Source organism: Phascolarctos cinereus, unplaced genomic scaffold (assembly GCF_003287225.1).
Source record: "Phascolarctos cinereus isolate Bilbo 61053 unplaced genomic scaffold, phaCin_HiC Scaffold_3;HRSCAF=262, whole genome shotgun sequence".
Classification (NCBI taxonomy): domain Eukaryota; kingdom Metazoa; phylum Chordata; class Mammalia; order Diprotodontia; family Phascolarctidae; genus Phascolarctos; species Phascolarctos cinereus.
Window position 1 is genome coordinate 251809527 of NW_027555736.1, and position 20829 is coordinate 251830355.

The 20829-nt window shown below is 42.1% G+C and overlaps 2 protein-coding genes across 2 annotated transcripts; one reads left to right on the forward strand and one right to left on the reverse strand.

The window, feature by feature from the left end:
- Nucleotides 1-4846: 4846 nt before the first annotated feature.
- On the forward strand, nucleotides 4847-7311 carry MGAT2 (alpha-1,6-mannosyl-glycoprotein 2-beta-N-acetylglucosaminyltransferase). Its single transcript, XM_021004793.2, is given in 2 exon segments — nucleotides 4847-5958; nucleotides 5961-7311. Coding segments are annotated over 2 exon segments (1326 nt in total). The 5' UTR covers nucleotides 4847-5846; the 3' UTR covers nucleotides 7175-7311.
- Nucleotides 7312-8166: 855 nt separating this feature from the next.
- DNAAF2 (dynein axonemal assembly factor 2) lies at nucleotides 8167-20503 on the reverse strand. The gene is made up of 3 exons (XM_021004785.2): nucleotides 17903-20503; nucleotides 14485-14622; nucleotides 8167-10329 (listed from the first exon to the last, which is right to left on the reverse strand). The coding sequence occupies exons 1-3, from the start codon at nucleotides 20315-20317 to the stop codon at nucleotides 9817-9819; spliced, it is 3066 nt and encodes a 1021-aa protein (XP_020860444.1). The 5' UTR covers nucleotides 20318-20503; the 3' UTR covers nucleotides 8167-9816.
- Between the last annotated feature and the right edge of the window lie 326 nt (nucleotides 20504-20829).

Consider the following 20829-nt stretch of genomic DNA (forward strand, 5'->3'; position numbering starts at 1 on the left):
TCTGGAGCCAGATTCTTTTTAGGGGCAATGATGCATTTGAATAAGATTAAAAAGTAGGTTAAGGCTTAACCACTAGACAAATTTTAATTACTGATATATTGCACTAAAAAAATAACTTACAGAAATCTATTCTTAACCCTATCTTACCTTCTGAACTCATTACCTTAATTACACTGAGAAGTCTTCACTGGGACATCCCATGCAGTTGGAAAACTGAATTATCTGAATCCAAACTAAGGATGTTTTATCTTGTCATATCTGGGCCCTGCAGTCTTTTCTGTCAGATTTGTGTTTTCCAGACTACAGGCCATTCACCTATAATTGATAGCAAACATGGAGTACTAGCCAATGTCCCCCCATCATTCCCTGAATGCAGCCTGTGCTTGGTTCCAGTCAACCTCCTCTTCGGGACCCCCTCAAGGAAGGGACAGCTCTATACCCCTTGCCAGCAGGAAGCAGTTTCAGAAGCTGAGATCTTCTCCCCTTACCGCAAAAGAATTTGGGTTCCATTTGCTTGAGGGAGGAAGGACGAGGGTGGGAGCTTAGACCCCTAAAAAGGAAAAACCTTGGACTTAACTATGTGGCCAAATCTCTGGTGTTAGCCTGAGGCTGTAATCCCATCAACTGGCCTTTCACTGTGGCTACACCCAGTCTCCCAATTCTGTTACCCTAAACCTAGCCCTAGCTCTCCATTGTTGTACATCCCTATGGCCCCCAGCCACTTCCCACTCTTAATCTTATCTGGGCTCCATTCTCCCTTGGCCCTGGAATTCTATTACTCATAGACCACTCCCAAAGTCTTTCTGTACATAAGGTCCATCTTGTCTCCATTAAGGTGCTCATATTCTTATAATCTAGCCAATAGTTTTACTAATGTTCAGATTCCTTAAGAGTCTGCCTAATATGGGGGATCTTTAGTAAACCTTGTCTTTGGCTGAAAGAAGGCTTGGGTCGAATTCATGTAGGCAGGACCCACATGTTGTGATTTTGGGGTGCCAGTACCCCTAAACCTCAACAGTTAGTAGTTTACATTTCTTCTTTTGAGAGCTTTGTCTTATCTTTTGATCTCTTATCTACAAGAGAATGGCTCAAATATTATTAATTTGTGTCAGTTACCTGTAGATTTTGTCTTTCATCAGAGATTTTTTTTGTGCAAAGATTTTTCCACAATTTGTGATGTTTCTTCTTATCTTAGTTGCATTTGTATTATTTATGTAAGTTTTTTTTCTTTTTATATGATCAAAGTAGTCTGGGCTGTCTTTTGTAATGTTCCCTTTGTTATTGTTAGCTACAAATTCAGCGAGCATTTGGCTGCACTCTGAGACAGCTGAATTTAAGAACACTCTAGAGTACATTAGAGAAAGAAGGGGATTTCTCTTTCTCCCTTTTCACCCAGTGACATTGGCATCTTGCCACTGATACACACATGTCCATGTGGAGATGTGTGCTTGCATGCAACCTAAGGGGAAAATTCAAGGATGTTACTTCTTGAACAAAAAGAGAGACAACACCTGGTCAGGGGATCCTGCTCCTTGGGAGATGGCAGGGCTTAGAGACACAGGAGCAGAACTGGAGAAGCTTTCCACTGGTCCTAGGGCAAGAGTTCAAGTTCTTTCTGAAAAAAGCCTAGTGACTCCCTAGCTAAGAGCTTCAGCTTAGCCACAAGTGGTCAGTTAGAGAGGCTATGGCTGTCCAGCAGGGCAGTGGGCCCTGCAAAGAACAGGTCTGGTAAGTCCAGGGAAACTATGTGCACCACAGAGAGCAGGCCCAGTGAGCCTGATACAAGAACATGTATAGCCACTGTATCTTGCCCAGTGAGGAGGGCCCTGGGATCATCACCAGAGGATATCAAGGGCCTGGAAGCATTGGTGTATAAATTGCCTGTCCTCAAATTTTAATCCCTTGTGGTCCACTCATGAATGATCTTGATGCAGTTTATGGGTTCAGGGGTGCTGGGACCCCAAAATCACAACACGCAGGTCCTGTCAGAAAGAATTCGAGAGTCTGAACATCAGTAAACTATTGGCTAGATTATAAGAAATCTGAGCAGCGTCTAGATTATAAGAATCAGAGCACTTTAATGGAGACAAGATGGACCATAGATACAGAAAAACTGTGGGAGGGATCTAGGAGTGGCCAGCAAGCTGGGGTGAACAGAACTCCTGGGACCTGGACCAGGTGGCCAAGGGAGAATGGAGCCTTAAGGGTAGGAAATAGCCAGGGGCCATACATAGAGGTAAAACAATGGAGGGGAGATTGGTTATAGCCACAGTGAAAGGCTAGTTGAAGGGATTATATATAGCCTCAGGAAAACACCAGAGATTTGGCCCTGTGGGAAAGTCCAGGGTTTTTCCTTTCTGGGGCCCAGATCCCAAAGCCATCATTCTCACTCACTCTCAACGATGATGTCTATGTTCCCAGTAGCATGTTACCCTAGGGTGAAGAATGCTCCACTATTATTCTAGTAAATGTCCTACTACCTTCAGGATCAAATATAAAATTATGTTTGGCTTTTAAAGACCTTTGCAACGTGGCCCCTTCCTACCTTTCTAGTCTTATACTTTATTGTCCTTATAACTCCATCTCTGTGTTGAGGTTTAGGGGTACAGGTGTTCTTTGACCCCAGAATCACAACATAAAGGTCCTGTCCGAAAGAATTCGACCCAAGCCTTCTTTTAGCCAAAGACAAGGTTTATTAGAACATCCGTTATATTGGGCAGACTCTTAAGGAATCTGAATGTTAGTGAACTATTGGCTAGATTTTAAGAATCTGAGCAGAGGCTAGATTAAAAGAATCTGAGCATCTTAATGGAGATAAGGTGAACCTTATATACAGAAAGACTATGGGAGGGACCCAGGAGTGGCCAAGTAGTTTGGGGTGACTGGAGGAGGGGTCTAAGGAAGATCTGAATGGGAGTGGCCAGTAAGCGGGGTGAACAGAACTTCTGGGACCTGGACCATGTGGCCAAGAGAGAATGGAGCTTAGTTAAGATGAAGAGTGGGAAATGGCCAAGGGCCATAGGGAGGTAAAACAAAGGAAGACCAGGCTAGGTTAAGGGTAACAGAGATTGGGTTTAGCCACAACAGGCCAGTTCATGGGATTATAGCCTCAGGCAAATGCTAGAGATTTGGTCATGTGGGAAAGTCCAGGGTTTTTCCCTTTTGGGGTCCAGATCCCATCCTCATCATCTGGACTCCAAGCCTTTTTACTGGCTGCCACCATGGGTGGAATATTTTCCCTCCTCATCTTTACTTCTTGCCCTCCTTCAAGGCTGAGCTCAAATTCTACCTTTTGCAAGAATCCTTTAACAATTTCATACACTGCTAGTGCCTGGTCAGAGATTACCTATCATTTATATTATGTATACTGTGTATGTACAGTTTTTTTTGCATGAATGTGATTGCCTTTTCAGTGGTTATCTTTCATGCCTGGAATGCTCTCCCTACAAAAATACACCTAGTGGCTCCCTTACCTTCCTTCAGAACTCATGTCAAATCTGAACTTTTGCAGGAGGCTTTTCCCAGTTCCCAATTTCTGTTGCCTTCAATAGACATTACAGATCTTTTACATACATAGTAGTTTGCATGTTAAGTCCTCCAATGGAATGAGAGCTCCTTGAGGGCTGGGACTGTGTTTAGCCTTTTATTCCCAGTGCTTAGTACAATTCGTCCAAAATAGTAAGCTCTTAATAAATGTTAGTCGACTGCCCACACCAAAGACAGAACCTGGGATTGTATTTGTTATCTTTAAAATATATATTTTTTATCAACTTTCTTGCATATTTATGAGTGTGGTTTAGGAATCACTTTTCTATACCTTTCTCCTCTCCTCACCTCCTCAACTTTAAGAAGTATTTTACTTTTCTCTTACCTCTTCCCATCACCTGTCCAAGGCCCAGTTCGTCCTTTTCAAGTTCTTTTTTTCAAATTCCAAACCTTTGTTATTTCACCTTCTATCAGGTGAAATATTACACCATCTATAAAATATACCTCAGAAGCTCCAACATTCTTAATCACCTCCTTACAGTTAGTTAAATGACTTATCTTTTATAACTTAATTGCATTCAATCTAGATTACCTTTAAAAACATTTTAATTTGCTTGACCTCTTTGGATGTTTGGATTTCTTCAGAAATCTAAGAACATTTCTGACCTCATTGGAGGGTTTTTTTTTTCCATTTTGCAGGATAGGTTACCTTGGGGTACTACCCAGTTTCCCTTTGCTTTTTGAGACACCGGGGTCATAAACACGTCTAGAACTGCTGCTATAGAGCTCTAACGGGGGTCTTTCCATTCTAATATACTTACTCAGCTATCTGACACTAGGCAAGTCACTCTCTTAAGAGTCGCGTTTCCTCATTTGTAAAATGAATAACCACAGAGTTGTGGGATCACGTTACCTACTATTATTAAATTTCTTCTCTTAATTAGTCTTATTCAATTTGCTGGAGAGGGGGATAGGCTCGGGGTGGGGTGGGATTGAAGTAAGACATGTCTCTGTCCCCAAGGAACTCACATTACAATCTGGGTGTGGGGAAAACTATATAACGTGGTACTTGCCTAAGTTGATGTATAATAAAGTAGCATGTAATGTCATAGGATCAAAGATTTAGAGGTGATGAAGAAATAAGCTTGCCCAAGGTCACAAAAATATGACAATAATATTCAACACCTACTCTGTGCAAGACACAATTTGGAAAACGAAAAACAATCTAAGAAGTGAATGGTCGAGCAGGAAGTCAAATCCTTATCTTCTGACTCATAAGACTTTACTGAGGAGGTGGTATTTGCTTTGAACTTTCAAAGAGAGAAAAAACCCAAACGTTAGAAATGTATTTTTATTTCATTTTTTACCCGTCAAAAAAGAGCCAGGGGGCTGGGTTTTTAATCGTTTTCATGACCTTCCACTTTCTCATCTCTGATGCCTTTTCAGAGGTATAGAGATGCCACGTTCCTGTTACACAAGTTTCCTGTTCCAGAAGCTAAGCTTTCAAAGATGACGTGTCCTTATTGCAAAAGGTCAGCGACGAGGCCAAGAAGGCCTCTATGACGGGGCTCCATCATTTCATCGGGTGGGCTCCCCGAGCAGATGTGGTCCACCTGAAACAGACCTACTACTCTCCTCAGCTCGGCCCCAACGCAAACACCCCCTAGGCACTCGCGCTCCAACTCATCACCCCGCGCCTGACGGGAAGGGGCGGGACGATTAGAAAGGAGTGACGGGTCCCCGCCCAACGAGCTACAGGAGGCCGTAGGAGGGCGCCCCGGGACGTGACTGAGAAGCACCAATCAGGAGGGAGGGCGGGGCGCGAGCTGGAGGGCAGAGGCGTTTGCCAGCCGTGTCACTATCGACGCCGCCTGGGCTGGAACCCAGCCGCCACCTGCGTCGCTCCGCCGCCAGCGAGAGAAGGGGCTGCTCGAGGAGGAGCGCGGAAGGCACCGAGGCTGGCTCGAGCTGCGGCAGGGGAGCGGGGCGAGGGTACCAAAGCTGCGGCACGCTTCCTCTCGACCCGCTGTCCTGAATGGCGAGAGCGCGGAGCACCGAGAGCCGGGTCTCCTAGCGGCCGGGGAGCTGCCGCTGAAGAGGAGAATGGGCCGCGCCGGGGTGGCGTGGGGCCGCTGAGTACTGCTGCGGCTCCGTTGCCTTCGGACTCGGGACGGCCCCGGCCCCAGCCCCCACCTCCCGCCGGGCCAGGGATGAGTTAGCCCGGGGGACTGCGGGGGCTTGGCTGCTGCTACGAGCGGGGACTAGGGCGGGCTAGCGCGCCTGCCGAAGCCAAGGCTCCACGCTGCCGGACGCCGCTAGCTAGCCCGCTCCCTCCTCCCCGACCCGCGGCCCCGGAGACCATGAGGTTCCGCATCTACAAGCGGAAGGTGCTGATTCTGACGCTGGTGGTGGCCGCCTGCGGCTTCGTCTTCTGGAACAGCAACGGGCGGCAGCGGAAGAATGAGGCCTTCGCCGGCTCGGCGCCCGCCCCGGCGCGGGCTGCAGGCCCCGCGAGCTCCGCAGGTTCCCCAACGGCACGGCCGCCCCGCCGCCCGAGGTGGACAACATGACGCTGGTGTACCGGTCGCTGGTGTACCAGGTGAACTTCGACCAGACGCTGAGGAACGCGGCGGGGGGGGCGGGGGCCGGAGGCGGCGGCGGCGCTGCCGGGGGCCCCGCGCCGCTGGAGCCGGAGCTCGTGCTGGTGGTCCAGGTGCACAACCGGCCCGACTACCTCAAGCTGCTGCTGGACTCGCTCCGCAGGGTCCAGGGCATCGGCAACCTCTTAGTCATCTTTAGCCACGATTTTTGGTCGGCCGAGATCAATCAGCTGATCGCCGGGGTGGATTTCTGCCCCGTGCTGCAGGTCTTCTTCCCCTTCAGCATCCAGCTGTACCCCAACGAGTTCCCCGGCAACGACCCCAAAGATTGTCCCCGAGACCTGCAGAAGAAAGCGGCTTTGAAAATGGGCTGCATCAATGCGGAATATCCGGACTCCTTCGGCCATTACCGAGAGGCCAAGTTTTCTCAAACCAAGCATCACTGGTGGTGGAAGCTGCATTTTGTTTGGGAGAGGGTCAAGATTCTCCGGGACTATGCCGGTCTCATGGTTTTTCTGGAGGAGGATCATTACCTAGCCCCAGACTTTTTTCACGTGCTCAAAAAAATGTGGAAATTGAAACCTCAGGAGTGCCCCGAGTGTGACGTGCTCTCCCTGGGCTCCTATTCTGTCAGTCGCAGTTTCTTCGGCAAAGCGGACAAGGTAGAAGTGAAAACTTGGAAATCCACAGAGCACAATATGGGCCTAGTGTTGACTCGAGATACATATCATAAACTGATGGAGTGCACAGACACTTTCTGTACCTACGATGATTATAACTGGGACTGGACTCTTCAGTATTTGACTACAACTTGTCTTAAAAATTTCTGGAAAGTCATGGTTCCTGAAGTTCCTAGGATTTATCATGCTGGAGACTGTGGTATGCACCACAAGGAACCCTGTAGACCATCCACCCAGAGTGCCCAAATTGAATTGCTCTTAAACAAAAACAAACAGTATCTGTTTCCTAAGACTCTAAGTATCATTAAAAAGTACACTATGGCTCCTCTCCTTCCACATGGGAAAAATGGAGGGTGGGGAGATATTAGGGACCACGAACTCTGTAAAAGTTATAGAAGACTGCAGTGAAAACTGCACAAATAAAAATGAGTTTTTAAAATTTGGATCGTATTGTTCTGAAGGACACAAAACTGTGTAAAGCTGATTTAGGAATTGGTTTCTGCTTTAATACAAATAAACATTCTTGTCAAAAGTGTTAAAAAGAATAGTAATCTTTTTTAAAATTCCAACTGCAAAAGGTAACATCAGTTGAAAATTGGAAGGGCTGAGGAATACAGAAAACATTAAAATTCATCTATTACAAATTTATCTGGATCTTTATATACTTTTGCACTTTGAAAACATCTTTTAAAACTGAAATTCATTTTTTAAATTATAAGAAAACAGCAAAATTATTGCTGGGTACTGGTTTTATAATCCAGATATTAAATACCTTCTCAAAGAACAGTTATTTTCAGAATGGCAGATATCTATACCTAAGGTTATGTGAAGACCTGCCTGCACAGAACGACCTGTCTTTTGGTATGTATTTGATACGGAAAGCTTAAATATTTCTACTTTAGTGTAGAAATACCTGGGTTTTGTTATCTTTCTTTTATGTCAAAATAAAAATCTACATTTTTGCATATAGGAATCCTTAAATTATTTTTAGGTCAATTTTATTATAACCTCAGTGCCAAAATTTAGTTGATAAAAATGTTTTGAAAGGTCTTTTTATTTTAAAAATCTGACGTTAATTCTTTAGAAAACAAATGGAGTAGTAGAAAGAACACTAGACTTGGAATCAGAGGACCTGGATTTGTGTGGCCTGGCCACTGTGCAGTCTCTGAGCCTCAATATCTTCATCTGTAAAATGAGGAAAGGTATATTACCTCCCTCATAGGGTGGCTGGTAAGATCAAATGAGCATGTGCACGGGAGCTGGAATTGCTAGCTACTAAGAATGTGTAATTTAGTAATTCTCAAATTTCAAATAATGCATCCTTCCCCAATGAGAGTACCAATGAAATTGTCCCCTTTTGGAAGAAAACATTAACTTTCAAATCACCAAACCACAGAAAATGAATAAAAAAGAGTTTAATGGGAAGGAAACCTAAATTTAATCTCAAAGTTATAAGACAATGGTACTGACACTTGTTACATGAAACATTTGCTCCTGACAGTTTTAAAACTGGAATTACATTTTTTAAAATGACAGAATAGGAACATGAAGCTTACTTAAAATATTTATATATAGAGTAGTTAATAATAGTATAAATTTTATACAACTGCAGTCAACTAAAAAAATTATAGATTCCTTACAAAGAAAATTATAGCAAATTCACTAAGAATTAATGATATGGATTTTAAGTCTTATCACATTCCATCCAGCTGAGGAGAAACCTCACACCCCTAGAGATCATACTAGTTCTGGTTTGCTAGCTCTTGCAGGTCTGACCTGGAATTCTTACTCCAAAGTTTTGAGTAGCCCAGATCAGTTTTCTGGGTTTTTCAACGATTCAAGGGGTCAGCCCCTGTATAGTGCAAAAAGTAGACTCATCTCTGGACTTGGGGTTAGCCAGCAAATAAATACTTCACTTTTTAACTTTTGTTGTTCCATTAATTTTTTACTAGGAGAGGGTCCCAGGCTTCCGAGACTCGTGTGAATTAATTATTGTTCGGCTAAAAAGTTTTACTTGCCCTTTTGACTGATGATACTAGACTATATTGCAGGGGATTGAATATTTTTTTCATTTCTGACTTGTTTTTCTCCTATTCAGGAGGCATGAGAAATTTACTTTAAATTATCAAATAGGAAAATGCAAAATGAATTTTTTGTAATTAATTACCCAAACTATGTAGTTTTGTTCTCTGGGATATATAACAGAAAATTTTCCTTACTTTTAAGATTTTTCTTCAAAAAAGTCACTTATATGAAACCAAAAGACACATCTTAATACTTGAGTAATATAGTCTAAGAAACACCAGTGAATTCTTGAAGTAATTGTTAATTAGGAAAACTGTGTCTCTTGGATATCCTATTATGTATGGTAAGGCAAAGAACAAATATTTTCAGAGCTGAAGCAAAAATACTTAATACTATTTTGCCCTAGAAATACTTTATCTGAATTTGATGAATGTCAGTGGGGTTCATTTTATTCCTTCTGAGCTTTTAGAACAGAAAATTCTTGTATATAATGCAAGTCTAGAATAATTTGATAAAATCTAATTTAAAACCCTTGTCACAATTTCAGAATCTTGACCTATGTATTGCTAGTTGATGCCTACCCTCTTGAGAACTCTTTAATGAATAACAAACATTCCAATTTTATTAATATTTCAAGACAAAATAATGGTCAACAATAAGAGGTACAACAAAAGGAAAAAATATGGTGTTAAGCTTTACTTTTAAAATTTAGAGTGCTCATAATTTAGAAAAAAAGTTAAGGGGAATTGGTAAATCAATTTCCTTCATGTTATCAGTATCTGATTGTAAAATATTAATTGAAAAATTGATGTAATGTAGCTAAAGGTTCAAACTCAGCTTATATAATTAATTTAAAAATTTATCTCTGAAAGTAATCAGGTAAATGATTTACTATTTACTGGTTTCTTCCAGACTCTGAATTTGAAGTAAATTTAGACATGGACACTATCTCTATTTTAAATCTAAGGACTTTAACTGAATTTAATTTGACTTTGACTTGAATTTGACAAATTAAAATCTCCAAATTAATCCAAGTCATATAACAAAGAATTTTGAAAAGTGAATGCACAGTCAGTCACATGGTCTTTAATAATCTGTACCTTTCCATCCTTCATATTGGTTTCTTTTATACTTTGAAGTATGTGATCTTCATCCCGTTCTTTCTTTTCCATCAATGCTGGTGATTTTATATTTTGTTTTTCATTATTTGAATAAACATCAATTTTTTCTTTTGTGAAACTGGATTTGGACACTGAGTCTGGTTGTTGAGATTTCCCAAGAACCTCTGTAGAAGCACTTGGAGGTTCATGTTGCAGGCAGGGAGCTGACCCACAGCTGCTCTTTTTTAGTGCTTTATCTGTTGTATAAGAATCAGAAGGTTTGGTGTTTCCTTTTGAATGTTCTTTTTCAACATCAGTTGCATTGCTACTGTTTTTTGTATTTGTTTGAAGTATATTTCCTTTTTCAGTCAGATCGCTTCTTATATTAAATCTTAGTTCCTTTTCATTAAGCTGATCTTGGCCATCTACTTCTTGTGACTGTCAAGAGAAATAAAAGAACTGCTCTTTGAAACAAAAACCAATTAAATAGTAGGGCTCTGTTAAAATGACTAAATATTAAAACATATAAGTCATCTCTAAAAGAATACATTCATTACCATAAATTCTGTGTGTCAAAGAAATCAGAAGATTTAGACCTGGATTGGCAATAAATTATTTCTGTAACAATCTATTAGATGTGTAATCTAATAACCTCCAACTCTGTAGATGCCAGCCCATCCAGGCCTGCCAATCGCCTTGCTACTTTTGACTATGTCTTCTCATAACTTTGCAATAAGGGGTATACTAAAGGGGGGGGGAGCCTCGCGCTGGCCTTTTCTTGAATTCTCTTGACAATACAATACCAAAGGGAGCACAAAGGCAAAAAACAAAACACAAAAACTGCATCAATGTGTGAGGACTAGTTTAGGCAATAAGAGGCTCCAGCTTCAGCAGCCAGCCTTCCCAGTTACTATCTCTTCTAGATCTCCAGGCTCTGGAGCTGGTTTCAATTTTACTGCTGCCTTAAGTACACTATTCCTTAATCTGTATTGAAGAACGTTATCTTCCTATTTCTTATCCCCTTTTTTGAAGTTGTAATAATCTTCTATTTTACTTAAATATGTAAACATGAAAATAATTATTTTTCTTACTACTTCTAAAAAACAAAAGCCCCACAAACAAATAGGATCTAGTCATAATTAAAAAAGATATAGACACACTAAGTACTCCCTTCAGTTTGGGGAGCAGTTTACTCACACAATTTCACTTAAATATTTAAAGAGGTTAATATTACTAAGAAATTAAGATAAACCAAAGGAGGCAAGAAAAATACATGAAAGCTTACCATGTGAGATGAACTGTTATAAGCAAGACAAGCTCTATTATGTACAAGTTTCTAAATTGGTTTGGATCCTAAACAAAGATACACAGAATTCTAGCATGAAGTAGGTTTTAGTTGCACAGCTTCCAAGATAAGTAGAATCTTGAGACTTTCCCAGAACCTCCCTGTGTTATTTCCAGGTGTAAACTGCTCAGGTCAACATCTCTAAGCCCTCGTTATGTTGCACTTACATTCTTTGACTACTCTTGGCCTTTAAGAATTATTGTTTTGTTCTTAGAAACCTGAATGAAACAATTTTTGGAGGAACTTTCCAATACAGCTTCTAAAAGTTTCTTCCTCTAGGAATAGATGAAACTCCACAGTCATTCTTGGAAATTCCATGCCTATGGACTCTGGCCCCCAGAATCCTTACCTTTTCTCGTTTTATTCTGACCATATTTGCATATTTTCTCTGAAGTCTATTTGTATTGCAATTAAAAAAAAGCCAACAATCCATGTTACCTTTTGTGCTGTCCGCGGTTTGCTATCTGAGGGATACTTCTGGCTCTTAGCTAATCTGCAGAAATGTCTGATGTCTCCTGAAGTGTTAAAATATCCTGAGCTCAATGAATGAATGATAAAGCTAGCTTAGGTTACCAGCCTCATTCACTGAATTCAACCAGGTCTTTTTAATAACTCATTCTTTTTTTTGGAACCTTATGATATAATTTTGCAACATCAAAAATACTTTTAGGAAACATTAAAAGCGACAGACATAATTCTCATAATCACTAAATGGTTTAACTGTCTAATGCTGAAAACAAAAATAGCAAAATATAACAACTGTCTAAACAATTACTTTCATTTCACAACATTCAGCCTACTCAATCAAGACCTCTGTGATACTGCACCATTATTGGTGAGGAGTGGTCTATTACTGTTTACATGCGCATGGCATTTTCTTGTTGTGCATTCAACAACCTAGTTAATAGGAAAGTGTGTTGGAACAGAGAAAGATGTCAGTTGTCTACTGATCCTAGAAGTGTCTGATATCTCAGTTCTGCTAACAAGTTAGGAATAGAAAACAGATTTACAACAGGGTTGGGGTTGAAGCTCAGGGAAGCTGGAATCCTAAAGGCAACATTTCTTCCTTCTAGATCACAAGCACTCTGGAGAAGAGAGGGATCATTATAGTTAAGTCAGTTAAGAGAAACAGTTGAAGAAGCCAGCACTTTGCTGTTAGGATGCAGGCAGTCTATAAAGACTATAAAGTCTGACTTATGTCAGACTAATGAATTTATTCCAGGCAAACCACTCAGGAAAGGGATCGCAGGTCAATGTAAGACAAAGATTTTAGAACCTAGAGGCACTGAGATTTCTAAAGCAAGAAAGCCTAAATCCCAGAGGAATAATTTTTGGAGGACAAATAGGGAAGGCTCTTTGCCTTTCAGACAGCAAAAGAAAAGGGACAGGGCTTCTATGGCTCATCATCAGTGGCACTAAGGTTGAGAGAGGTGACTGAAAAATCTTTTTTAGGTTTGGAAGCCCAGGAAAGGACTCACTGGGGAAGCAGAAGGGCAAGGAAACAGGTACCTCATAAACCTGAGGGGGGACATAAATTCTAAAAGGGCTAATACTAGAATATAAAAGGAATATCTTGTCTAAACTTTGTTTCCCCTCCAGGGTCTACAAACAGCAGGCATGTTTATCGTATCACATTAAAATCTGTGGCCAAAATGAAAGCTACCCTGGCTGAAAACCTAAAGCTTGATATAATTAAAAGTATGGATAGTATTAACTCTTAACAACAAAATCTAGAAAGGAAAGAGAAGGGAAGCTTAGAAAATTTAAGTTTAATTATCTTGTAGACTTAGCTTTTCTCAGCAATACAATGATCCAAGACAATTCCAAAAGACTCATGATGGAAAATGCTACCCACATTCAGAGAATCTGAATAGAGTCTGAATGAAGATCAAAGCATACTATTTTCACTTGTTTTTTCTTGTAGTTTTTCCTTTTGTTCACATGACTAATGTGAAAATATGTTTAATATGACTGTACATGTATAACTTATATGTGATTGCTTGCTGTCCTGGGGAGGGAGAGAGAAAAATTTGGAATTCAAAATTTTACAAAAATGAATGTTGAAAATTATCTTGACGTGTAATTGGGGAAAAATAAAAATACTATTAAGATTGTCAAAAAGTTTAATTATCTTTGTTTTGGATGTAAAAGCCCATCAAACTAAATATTAAGATCTATGTGGAGACCATAGGATTTTGATTAATTTGTTTAGCATCAGTTAAACACATCACCTTCTCCCCTGACTTTTCTAGAATGGGTCCACTTGGCAGGTAGATAAAATCCCTGACTTGGAATCAGGAAACCTCGGTTCCAAGTTTTGCCTCTTACACTCAATGGAAAGGAAACCCATTTCATCTTTCCCAGCTGCAGTTTTTCTCATCTGTAAAATGTAGTCCCCATCTTACAATGGGTGTTCTGAGGTTCAAATGAGTTAATATTTGTAAAGTTCTTTGCAAACTGACACATAAGTAAATTATAACATAATTTGTAGATAATTATAAGAAACTTGTTTATCACCTGTCATAAATCAAGTGTTTTCCCTGGAGGAAACCATCGATAAGATATTCTATTTAATTCTTTCTTAACATTGGGAGTCAACATAGTATCGAGTGGAATGAGAAACTGGACTGAAAGAGCCCTGGTTTGGGGCCTAACACTAATTTGCTGTATAAGATCTTCTACTCCTTCTGCCTCAGTTTCTTAATCTGCAAAATAAGGGAATTATACTAGATGACCCAAGGTCCCTTTGAAATTCCAGAATTCTATGACTCAGGAACCCAGATTCTAGGTCCAGTTCTAGCTTCTCCTGTACACCAGTGCCAAATTCTTTAGAAAGGCTTAAGGTGTATGAAACTCATGAATATTTCCCACTAATGTTGATCAGCAAGCAACAAGCATTTATTAAGCATCTACTGTATTCCAGGTGTACTATGCTAAGCAAGTTCCTTATAAAATAAATATTAATAAATCATTATTAAAATAACTAAAGAATTGTACATCTTTGTTTATCCTTTGTTCTGGTCTCCCACTGCATCCTGGAGCCATCTCCAGATAGTATTACTTTATAGTTATAGCATAAAGGATGATGCATTTTTCTTGTAAGTGAAATTTTTAAGCGTTAATTTTCATGTGTTTAGTTATTGGTTAAATATTGAATACATTAAAGGAGACTAAAAGGGCAAAAGTGGGATTGTTAGATTTTAAATACTTCACAAATCTCTCCTCTAGAGAGTTCACCAAAATTTTACCTTTAATTGAATTTGGGTCTTCTTATCACTAACTTCAAGTACTTCAATTAATGGCTGGGTTTTGGGGGCTGACTTATTGAAATTCAAGACGCCTTCAAGAAATTCATCAACATTTTCTTCGATGACAAAAAGCCTTTCCTAAAAATAGGGAAGAAAAGCAGTATTATGTTTAAATGTCCCTTTAGTGTTATTACATGAACCTTCATCTAACTTGTTTACCTTAGGTTTCTCATCTGTAAAATGAGGCTAATAAAGCATAAAGTACTTTGCAAACCTTAAAGTATTACCTAAAATGTTAGCTATTATTGTCCTGTTACACTGAAAACGCCTGTACCTAAAAGCTCACAAAGAGATAAATTTGAGATTCAGAGTGGGAGGGCAACTTTTAAAAATGTATAGCTTTAAAAAATACATATTCTTGTTATCCTTTTGTTTTTACATCATATAAAATCCTCAACGTATCTGTCTCCCTACTTTTCCCTTATAACAAGGAATAAAAAAGAGAAATGAATAATTCGGTAAAAGTAGCCAACACAAACACTTTCAGAAGAGGCGGGTATTTGGGTGGTTTGGATCAACTGCTTCCCTACTTGCCCTTTCTTTTTTGTTCTTTGTTGGTTCCTGGGCAGGGAAAATGCATACAAAGAAATGTTTCCAGGACCTGGGGGAGAGAAGCTTAGGGTATACAGGAAAAGGCATCAATAAAAATGAAGCAGAATACATGTTATTCCAAAGGTACCCATGCAATAGACCTTTTCTGTCTAATTTCCTATTACCCCTCTCCATGCAGTTTTCCTTTCCAGTCAAACCAGCGCTAGTCTCTCCCTGCCTCCACTCCACCTCTTCACCAGCTCCGACATTCCCCAACTTCTTACTTTACTTCCCTACACAAACTGTAATCCAGTTAATGTAAACCATTAACATCTCAACTATTCAAGATAAGCGGCCCAATGCTCAAAGTTCTGAATCAACCCAAGTTTGGAATCCATTTGATTGTATTACGAGATCCACATCTCCACATTTTCTCCACGAGAACAGTATTAGAGGCCTTAGCAAAAGTTTTGTTAAATTCTAAGACAACTTTACTTTTTCAACTAGTTCAGTAATCTCGTCAAGGAAGACAGTGAGTTTAGTCGGTCTAGGCCTTTTCTAGGAGCTGGCTCTTTGTAATCACCACTTGCCTTTCTAATGTGTTCTTTAACCACTGGTTTAACGATACATTCTAGACTTTTTCCAGGTATCAAAGGGAAATTCACTGGCCTATAGGTGATAGCCTTTGTTCTCCTTTTTGTGCTCTTTTATATTCATGTGCTATGCCCCTTCTGTTTTTTCCCCTCCAGACCCACTGATTAATCTGCTTACCTTACACACCTCAAAGTCCCACTGCCATATGAAACTCAACATATCTAGAACAGAATTAATTATCTTTCCCCAAAGCTGCTTGTCCTTCTAACTTCACTGTCTCTGTGGTACCACTATTTTTCTAGTATGCCATGATTTAACTCTTTCCAATCCCTTTACCTGGGATTATTCACACACACCATTCTCCTCTCCTATCCAAATATTTACTAAATCCAGCTTCAGTCCTCAATATATGTACCCTCCTTTTTGTTTGTTTGTTTGTTCTTTTTTGCATTTTTGGTAAGGCAATTGGGGTTAAGTGAGTCACACAGCTAGTAAGTGTCAAGTGTCTGAGGTCGCATTTGAACTCAGGTCCTCCTGACTTCAAGGCTAGAGCTCTATCCACTGTGCTACCTCGATGCCCCGGTATCCTCCTTTTTATTCCCACTGCCACTGCCCTAAGATAGGTCCTCATTATCACCAATCTGGACTATTATTACAGTTCAGTCATTCCACTTCTACTCCCTCACTTTTTATTCATCTTTCATATAAATATCAGAACCTTTCTATCTCTAATGCACAGCTCTAGTCATGTTTCTCCTTGGCTCAAAAACATTCAGTAGCTTTCTACATGTCTATCAAATAAAATTAAAACCCTTGCGTCCAATAATAGAGTTCACATTTAGGGGATGGTTTTCCAGTTCAACAAAGTGCTTTACAAACATTAGATCTCACTGGATCTTTTTCAGCTGACATCTAGAGGCTCAGCTCTTGTCACAGACGAATTTAAATGTAGGAGACAGGTCTCTAGTGACTCCAAATCCATTATATGCTGTCTTTTAAGGACATCTATAATATGGTACCCCCCCATTTTCCAGCCTTTCCTGCATTATTCCCCACCATGATCAAGTTAGATTCTCTGGGCTATTCAACCACTCCCATGCCTTTGCTCCTTTATGTTTGGAATGTCCTTCCTTTCATTTTCCTTTTCTGAATCTCTATTCATCGTTTAAAATCCAGTTCAAATGCCATCTCGTCACAAAGTGGAGGGGGCGGGAGGAAGAGACTGTTTTTGCCTATTTGTTTTTGCCTTTCTTTGTACCTCCAGTGCTTAGCAGAGTGCTATGGAACATATCAGACACTTAAATGCTTGTTGACTTCACTCTATCTACTGATACATGGGTACAGTACATGGGTACTCTCAGTAAAGAATTAGGTTTACTTATTGTTACATTTATTGAATAGTTTTATGTTATAACTAATTGTAAAAGTGCATGAGTGGAATATTTCATCATTCTTTCTAAAAAATAGTTAAGTTGATTTCTACTTACAGTAATGGAAAAAGCTCTAGACTTAGCATCAGATGACCTGGCTTTGAATTCCAGCTATTAGTTACTAACCTATCTTGGACAAGGGCAAGTCACAATTTCCCTGGGCCTCTGCCTGTTTCCTCATTTGTAAATTGTAGGCCTTGGACTAGATTTATAAATTCTATGACTCAGGAAGAGAAAGTGAGGCTGATCACTTTAAAAACTCTGCCTCACTTAAATCCAATTCACCTGCAAGTCAAGACATCACCAGTGATATCACTGATCCTCTTGGAAAAGAAAGGTCTAAGAACAACAACGAAAGACAGTCAATTAACTTATTTATCTCCAGAAAGTCATTTTATGTACTTAATATCTAAGATTCAAACCAGAAGTTTTATGCTTAAAAGACTAGAATCCTTTCCCCTTAATTAACCCTGAAGATGAGATTTTCAAAATATAGGTACACTGATTCAATTCCTCCCCTCCTGCTTTATTATAAATATATTCTTTGGGGATATATTCTTTGCTTTCAGCTCTCTGTTTAGTTCAGTTTTGTTCATGTTCGATAGACAGTTAAAAAAACTATGTAAACCATAAAAAAAAAGGTACATTGACATTCTCCATAATTTGTATTTTACAGATTTGACTCTACATCATTAAAAAAAATTTCAGAATGAAAAGATGCACTTAAGGTACAATGGAAATGCATGCTAATTTTGAAAAATGGGATTTAAGAAAAATTATGAAGTAAAAAAGAAGACTGTTACCTGCAAACAGTTATTGTTCAAACCAAAATACCATTTTCTCCAGTGCCCATAACTCTCTGGAGATTTGGCCAATTCTATCACTGTATTGAATGAAGAAATACTAATTTTCTGTTCTTTCATGCTCAACTTATTTTCAGAAGCAAATTGCAAAATGAATGAATAAGAAACAAAATCTTGTGTGGAAAAGCAGAGTTTGTATTGATGGGGACTTAAATCACTCTGAAGGCTTTGTGGCTGGACTTGAGGCACTTGGATTAACAAAGTAAGAGATTCTTCATCTTGCTTGCACTGCAAAGGAGGGCACAAGGGTTTCCCTCTATTAGTCTCTGAAATGTTAACTGTTTCTCTAGGTTCAACTTTATTTGTATTCTCTGGAAGGCTTTCATTTCCAATAGCTGTTTTCTCCTTGGGTTCTCCTGGTGAACCTGTATTCTCCGGAAAGCTCGGTGCCCCAGAGGATGGTACCTCATGACTGCCTCCAGACAAGGCAGGCTCCTCTCCTCCAGTGCCATTTGATAGATTTGTTTTACTAATAAGTGGCTGCCCTAAAGTACCTGGTGGACCTGCATTCTCTGGTAAACTCAGTGCTCCAGAGGGTGGCATTTCATTACTGCCCTCAGGCAAGGCCACAGTCCCTGCAGGAAGATCCTCTTCTCCAGTACAACTTGGTGGATCTGCTTTAATGACAAGTGACAGCCCCGAAGTATTTGGGGGAATGGCCACCATCCCAGTAGCCTGGTCCTGCGTGGTACCCTCCTGAAGGTCCATCATTTCTTCACCAGCCAAAGCCCAGGAATTCTCAGACCGAGACTGGAAAGGAATGAGGGCATCTGAACGGATTTCTTGGCTCCAATTCTTAAACATCCTAGTATCCCTTAAGGGCTTGTCAGACTGGCCTCCTGACTCCTCTGAAGTGTAAACCACAGACCAAGAGCCATCCGTTTCCGGCATGCCTTTGGCTGCTAAAGGCTCCTCCGTCAACTCCTCTGCCCCTTCTTGCTTCAGAAGACCCTTTATCGAAGTAGCGACCTGGCCGGCTCTCTCCACCTTTTTCTCCTCCTCTTTTTCCTCTTTCTCCAATTCCTCCGCCTCCTTTTTCTCTTCCTCTTCCCTTTTCTTCTCTTCTTCTGTCTCCTCCTCCTCCACTTCTTTTTTCTCCTCCCGCGGGCCCAGGTGCTCCATGCTGTGCTTCGGCACCACTACCGGCAAGGTAACGACCAGCTGCCGCTTGGCCTTGTTGAACTGAGCACTGCCTTGGCTCTCGTCCACCGCATAGGGAAGCGGGAGGCGGAGCCTGTAGTCGGGTTTGCGGGAGTCGAGCGACAGCTGCTTCTCAGTCACCTCCAAGGCAGCTTGTCCGGCGGAGCGCAGCAGCGGCAGCTCGATGGTAACTACCAGCTCCCTGGGCACTGTGCTCGGGCAGGAGTCCCGGGAGCATCGGTAATCCTGCAGGTCCACGTGGTGTCGTTGCACAAGGCTGTGACGCGGCACGGTGGGGGCCGGGTCTGGAGGCTCCTCCCGGGAAGGCCCGGGGCCCCTGGACTGCAGGGCCGGAGGCTTCTTTGCCACTTCGGGGTAGGGGTAGGGGTAGGGGAAGGCGGGCAGAGAGTCGTCCCCCGGCTCCTCCCCCTCGGGCGCCGGCGGGGGGCCGCCGGGGAGGGGCGTGCGCAGCACCGCCGCCTCCGGCGTGCCTTTGTATTGGATCCTCAGGGTCTGGGCGTTGCGCTTATCCAGTTTCACGCCGAACTGCTTCTCCACGGCCTCCAGGGCGGTGGCATCGATCATGGTCCGGAACCGCTCGTGGCGCTTGCCCAGCGACAGAGCGTCGGGGTGGAAGATGACGTCGTAGACCTTGTAGCGGGTGCCCCGGCGGCCCATGTACTCGCGGCCCGGAGCCAGGCTGTAAGGCAGGGACCAGAGCTGCCCCCGCGAGGAGCCCTGCGGGCCCCCGGGCCCGGGCTGCCGGCGGGGCCGGCCCAGCAGCGCGTTGCTGCAGACGTTGACGAAGCATCGCTGGGCTCCGTTGAGGCTGGTGCGCAGCACGTGGCCCGGCGCCGGGTGCACGAACTGCACCTTCACGCCGCGCTCCCGCTCCAGCGCCGTAATCTCTTCTTCGTAGCGCCGCCGGTTCGCTGGATCCGCCAGCTCCGCCGCGTACTCGCCGAAGAGCCGCCGGAACTCTGGGTCTTCGAAGGCGCTGGTGAGCTTCCTCACCTCCTCGGCGCTCAGGTCCAGGTCCTGAAGCAGCGAAGCGGGGCTCTCGGAGGCCATGGTCTCTCTAGGGACGGGGGAGGAATCCTCCCCTCGCCTGCGGGCCCGGCCCGACTGGCGGATGAGACGGCTTAAGAGGGTTACCAAGGAGACGGCGGCTGGTTGGCAACCGAAGGGGGGGAGCGGGCGCGTGGCTGTTGTCATGGGGATGAGTGACTTCGGTGCCTAAACATTGCGGGTGGGGAGAGCGGGCAGGAGGAGCCAGAGTTTGAGTCCGAGGGTGGAGCGAAGGGGCAAGACGTGCGGGGGGAAATCGGAAGAGAGAAATCGTCGCCTCCCGGCTCTACCGGTGTCTCTGTCCAGCCACTCATTATTATTTTAATTCTAGAAATAGTCGCCTTTCGGCTCCACCGGAGTCTCCATCAAATCCACTATTTTTTAATTCTTAAAAAAAAAATGCGTAGAAAACTTAGCCAGCCTCAGGGTTGCTGTCGTGCAGGGGGAAAAATTTTTTATTTTTTGGACCTTGCCCCATACATTTGCATACTAGTCCGTCTTTAAATATACATTACGCGTTTACTGTGTGTTAGGCACTGTGTTATGCACTAGGGGTACCAAGAAAGCCGAAAAATGGTACCTGCCCTCAAGGAGTTAGCAGAATGATGGGGAGAAGACAACATATAAAAAGAAGCTGAAAAGGGGAGGAGAAGTGGGAG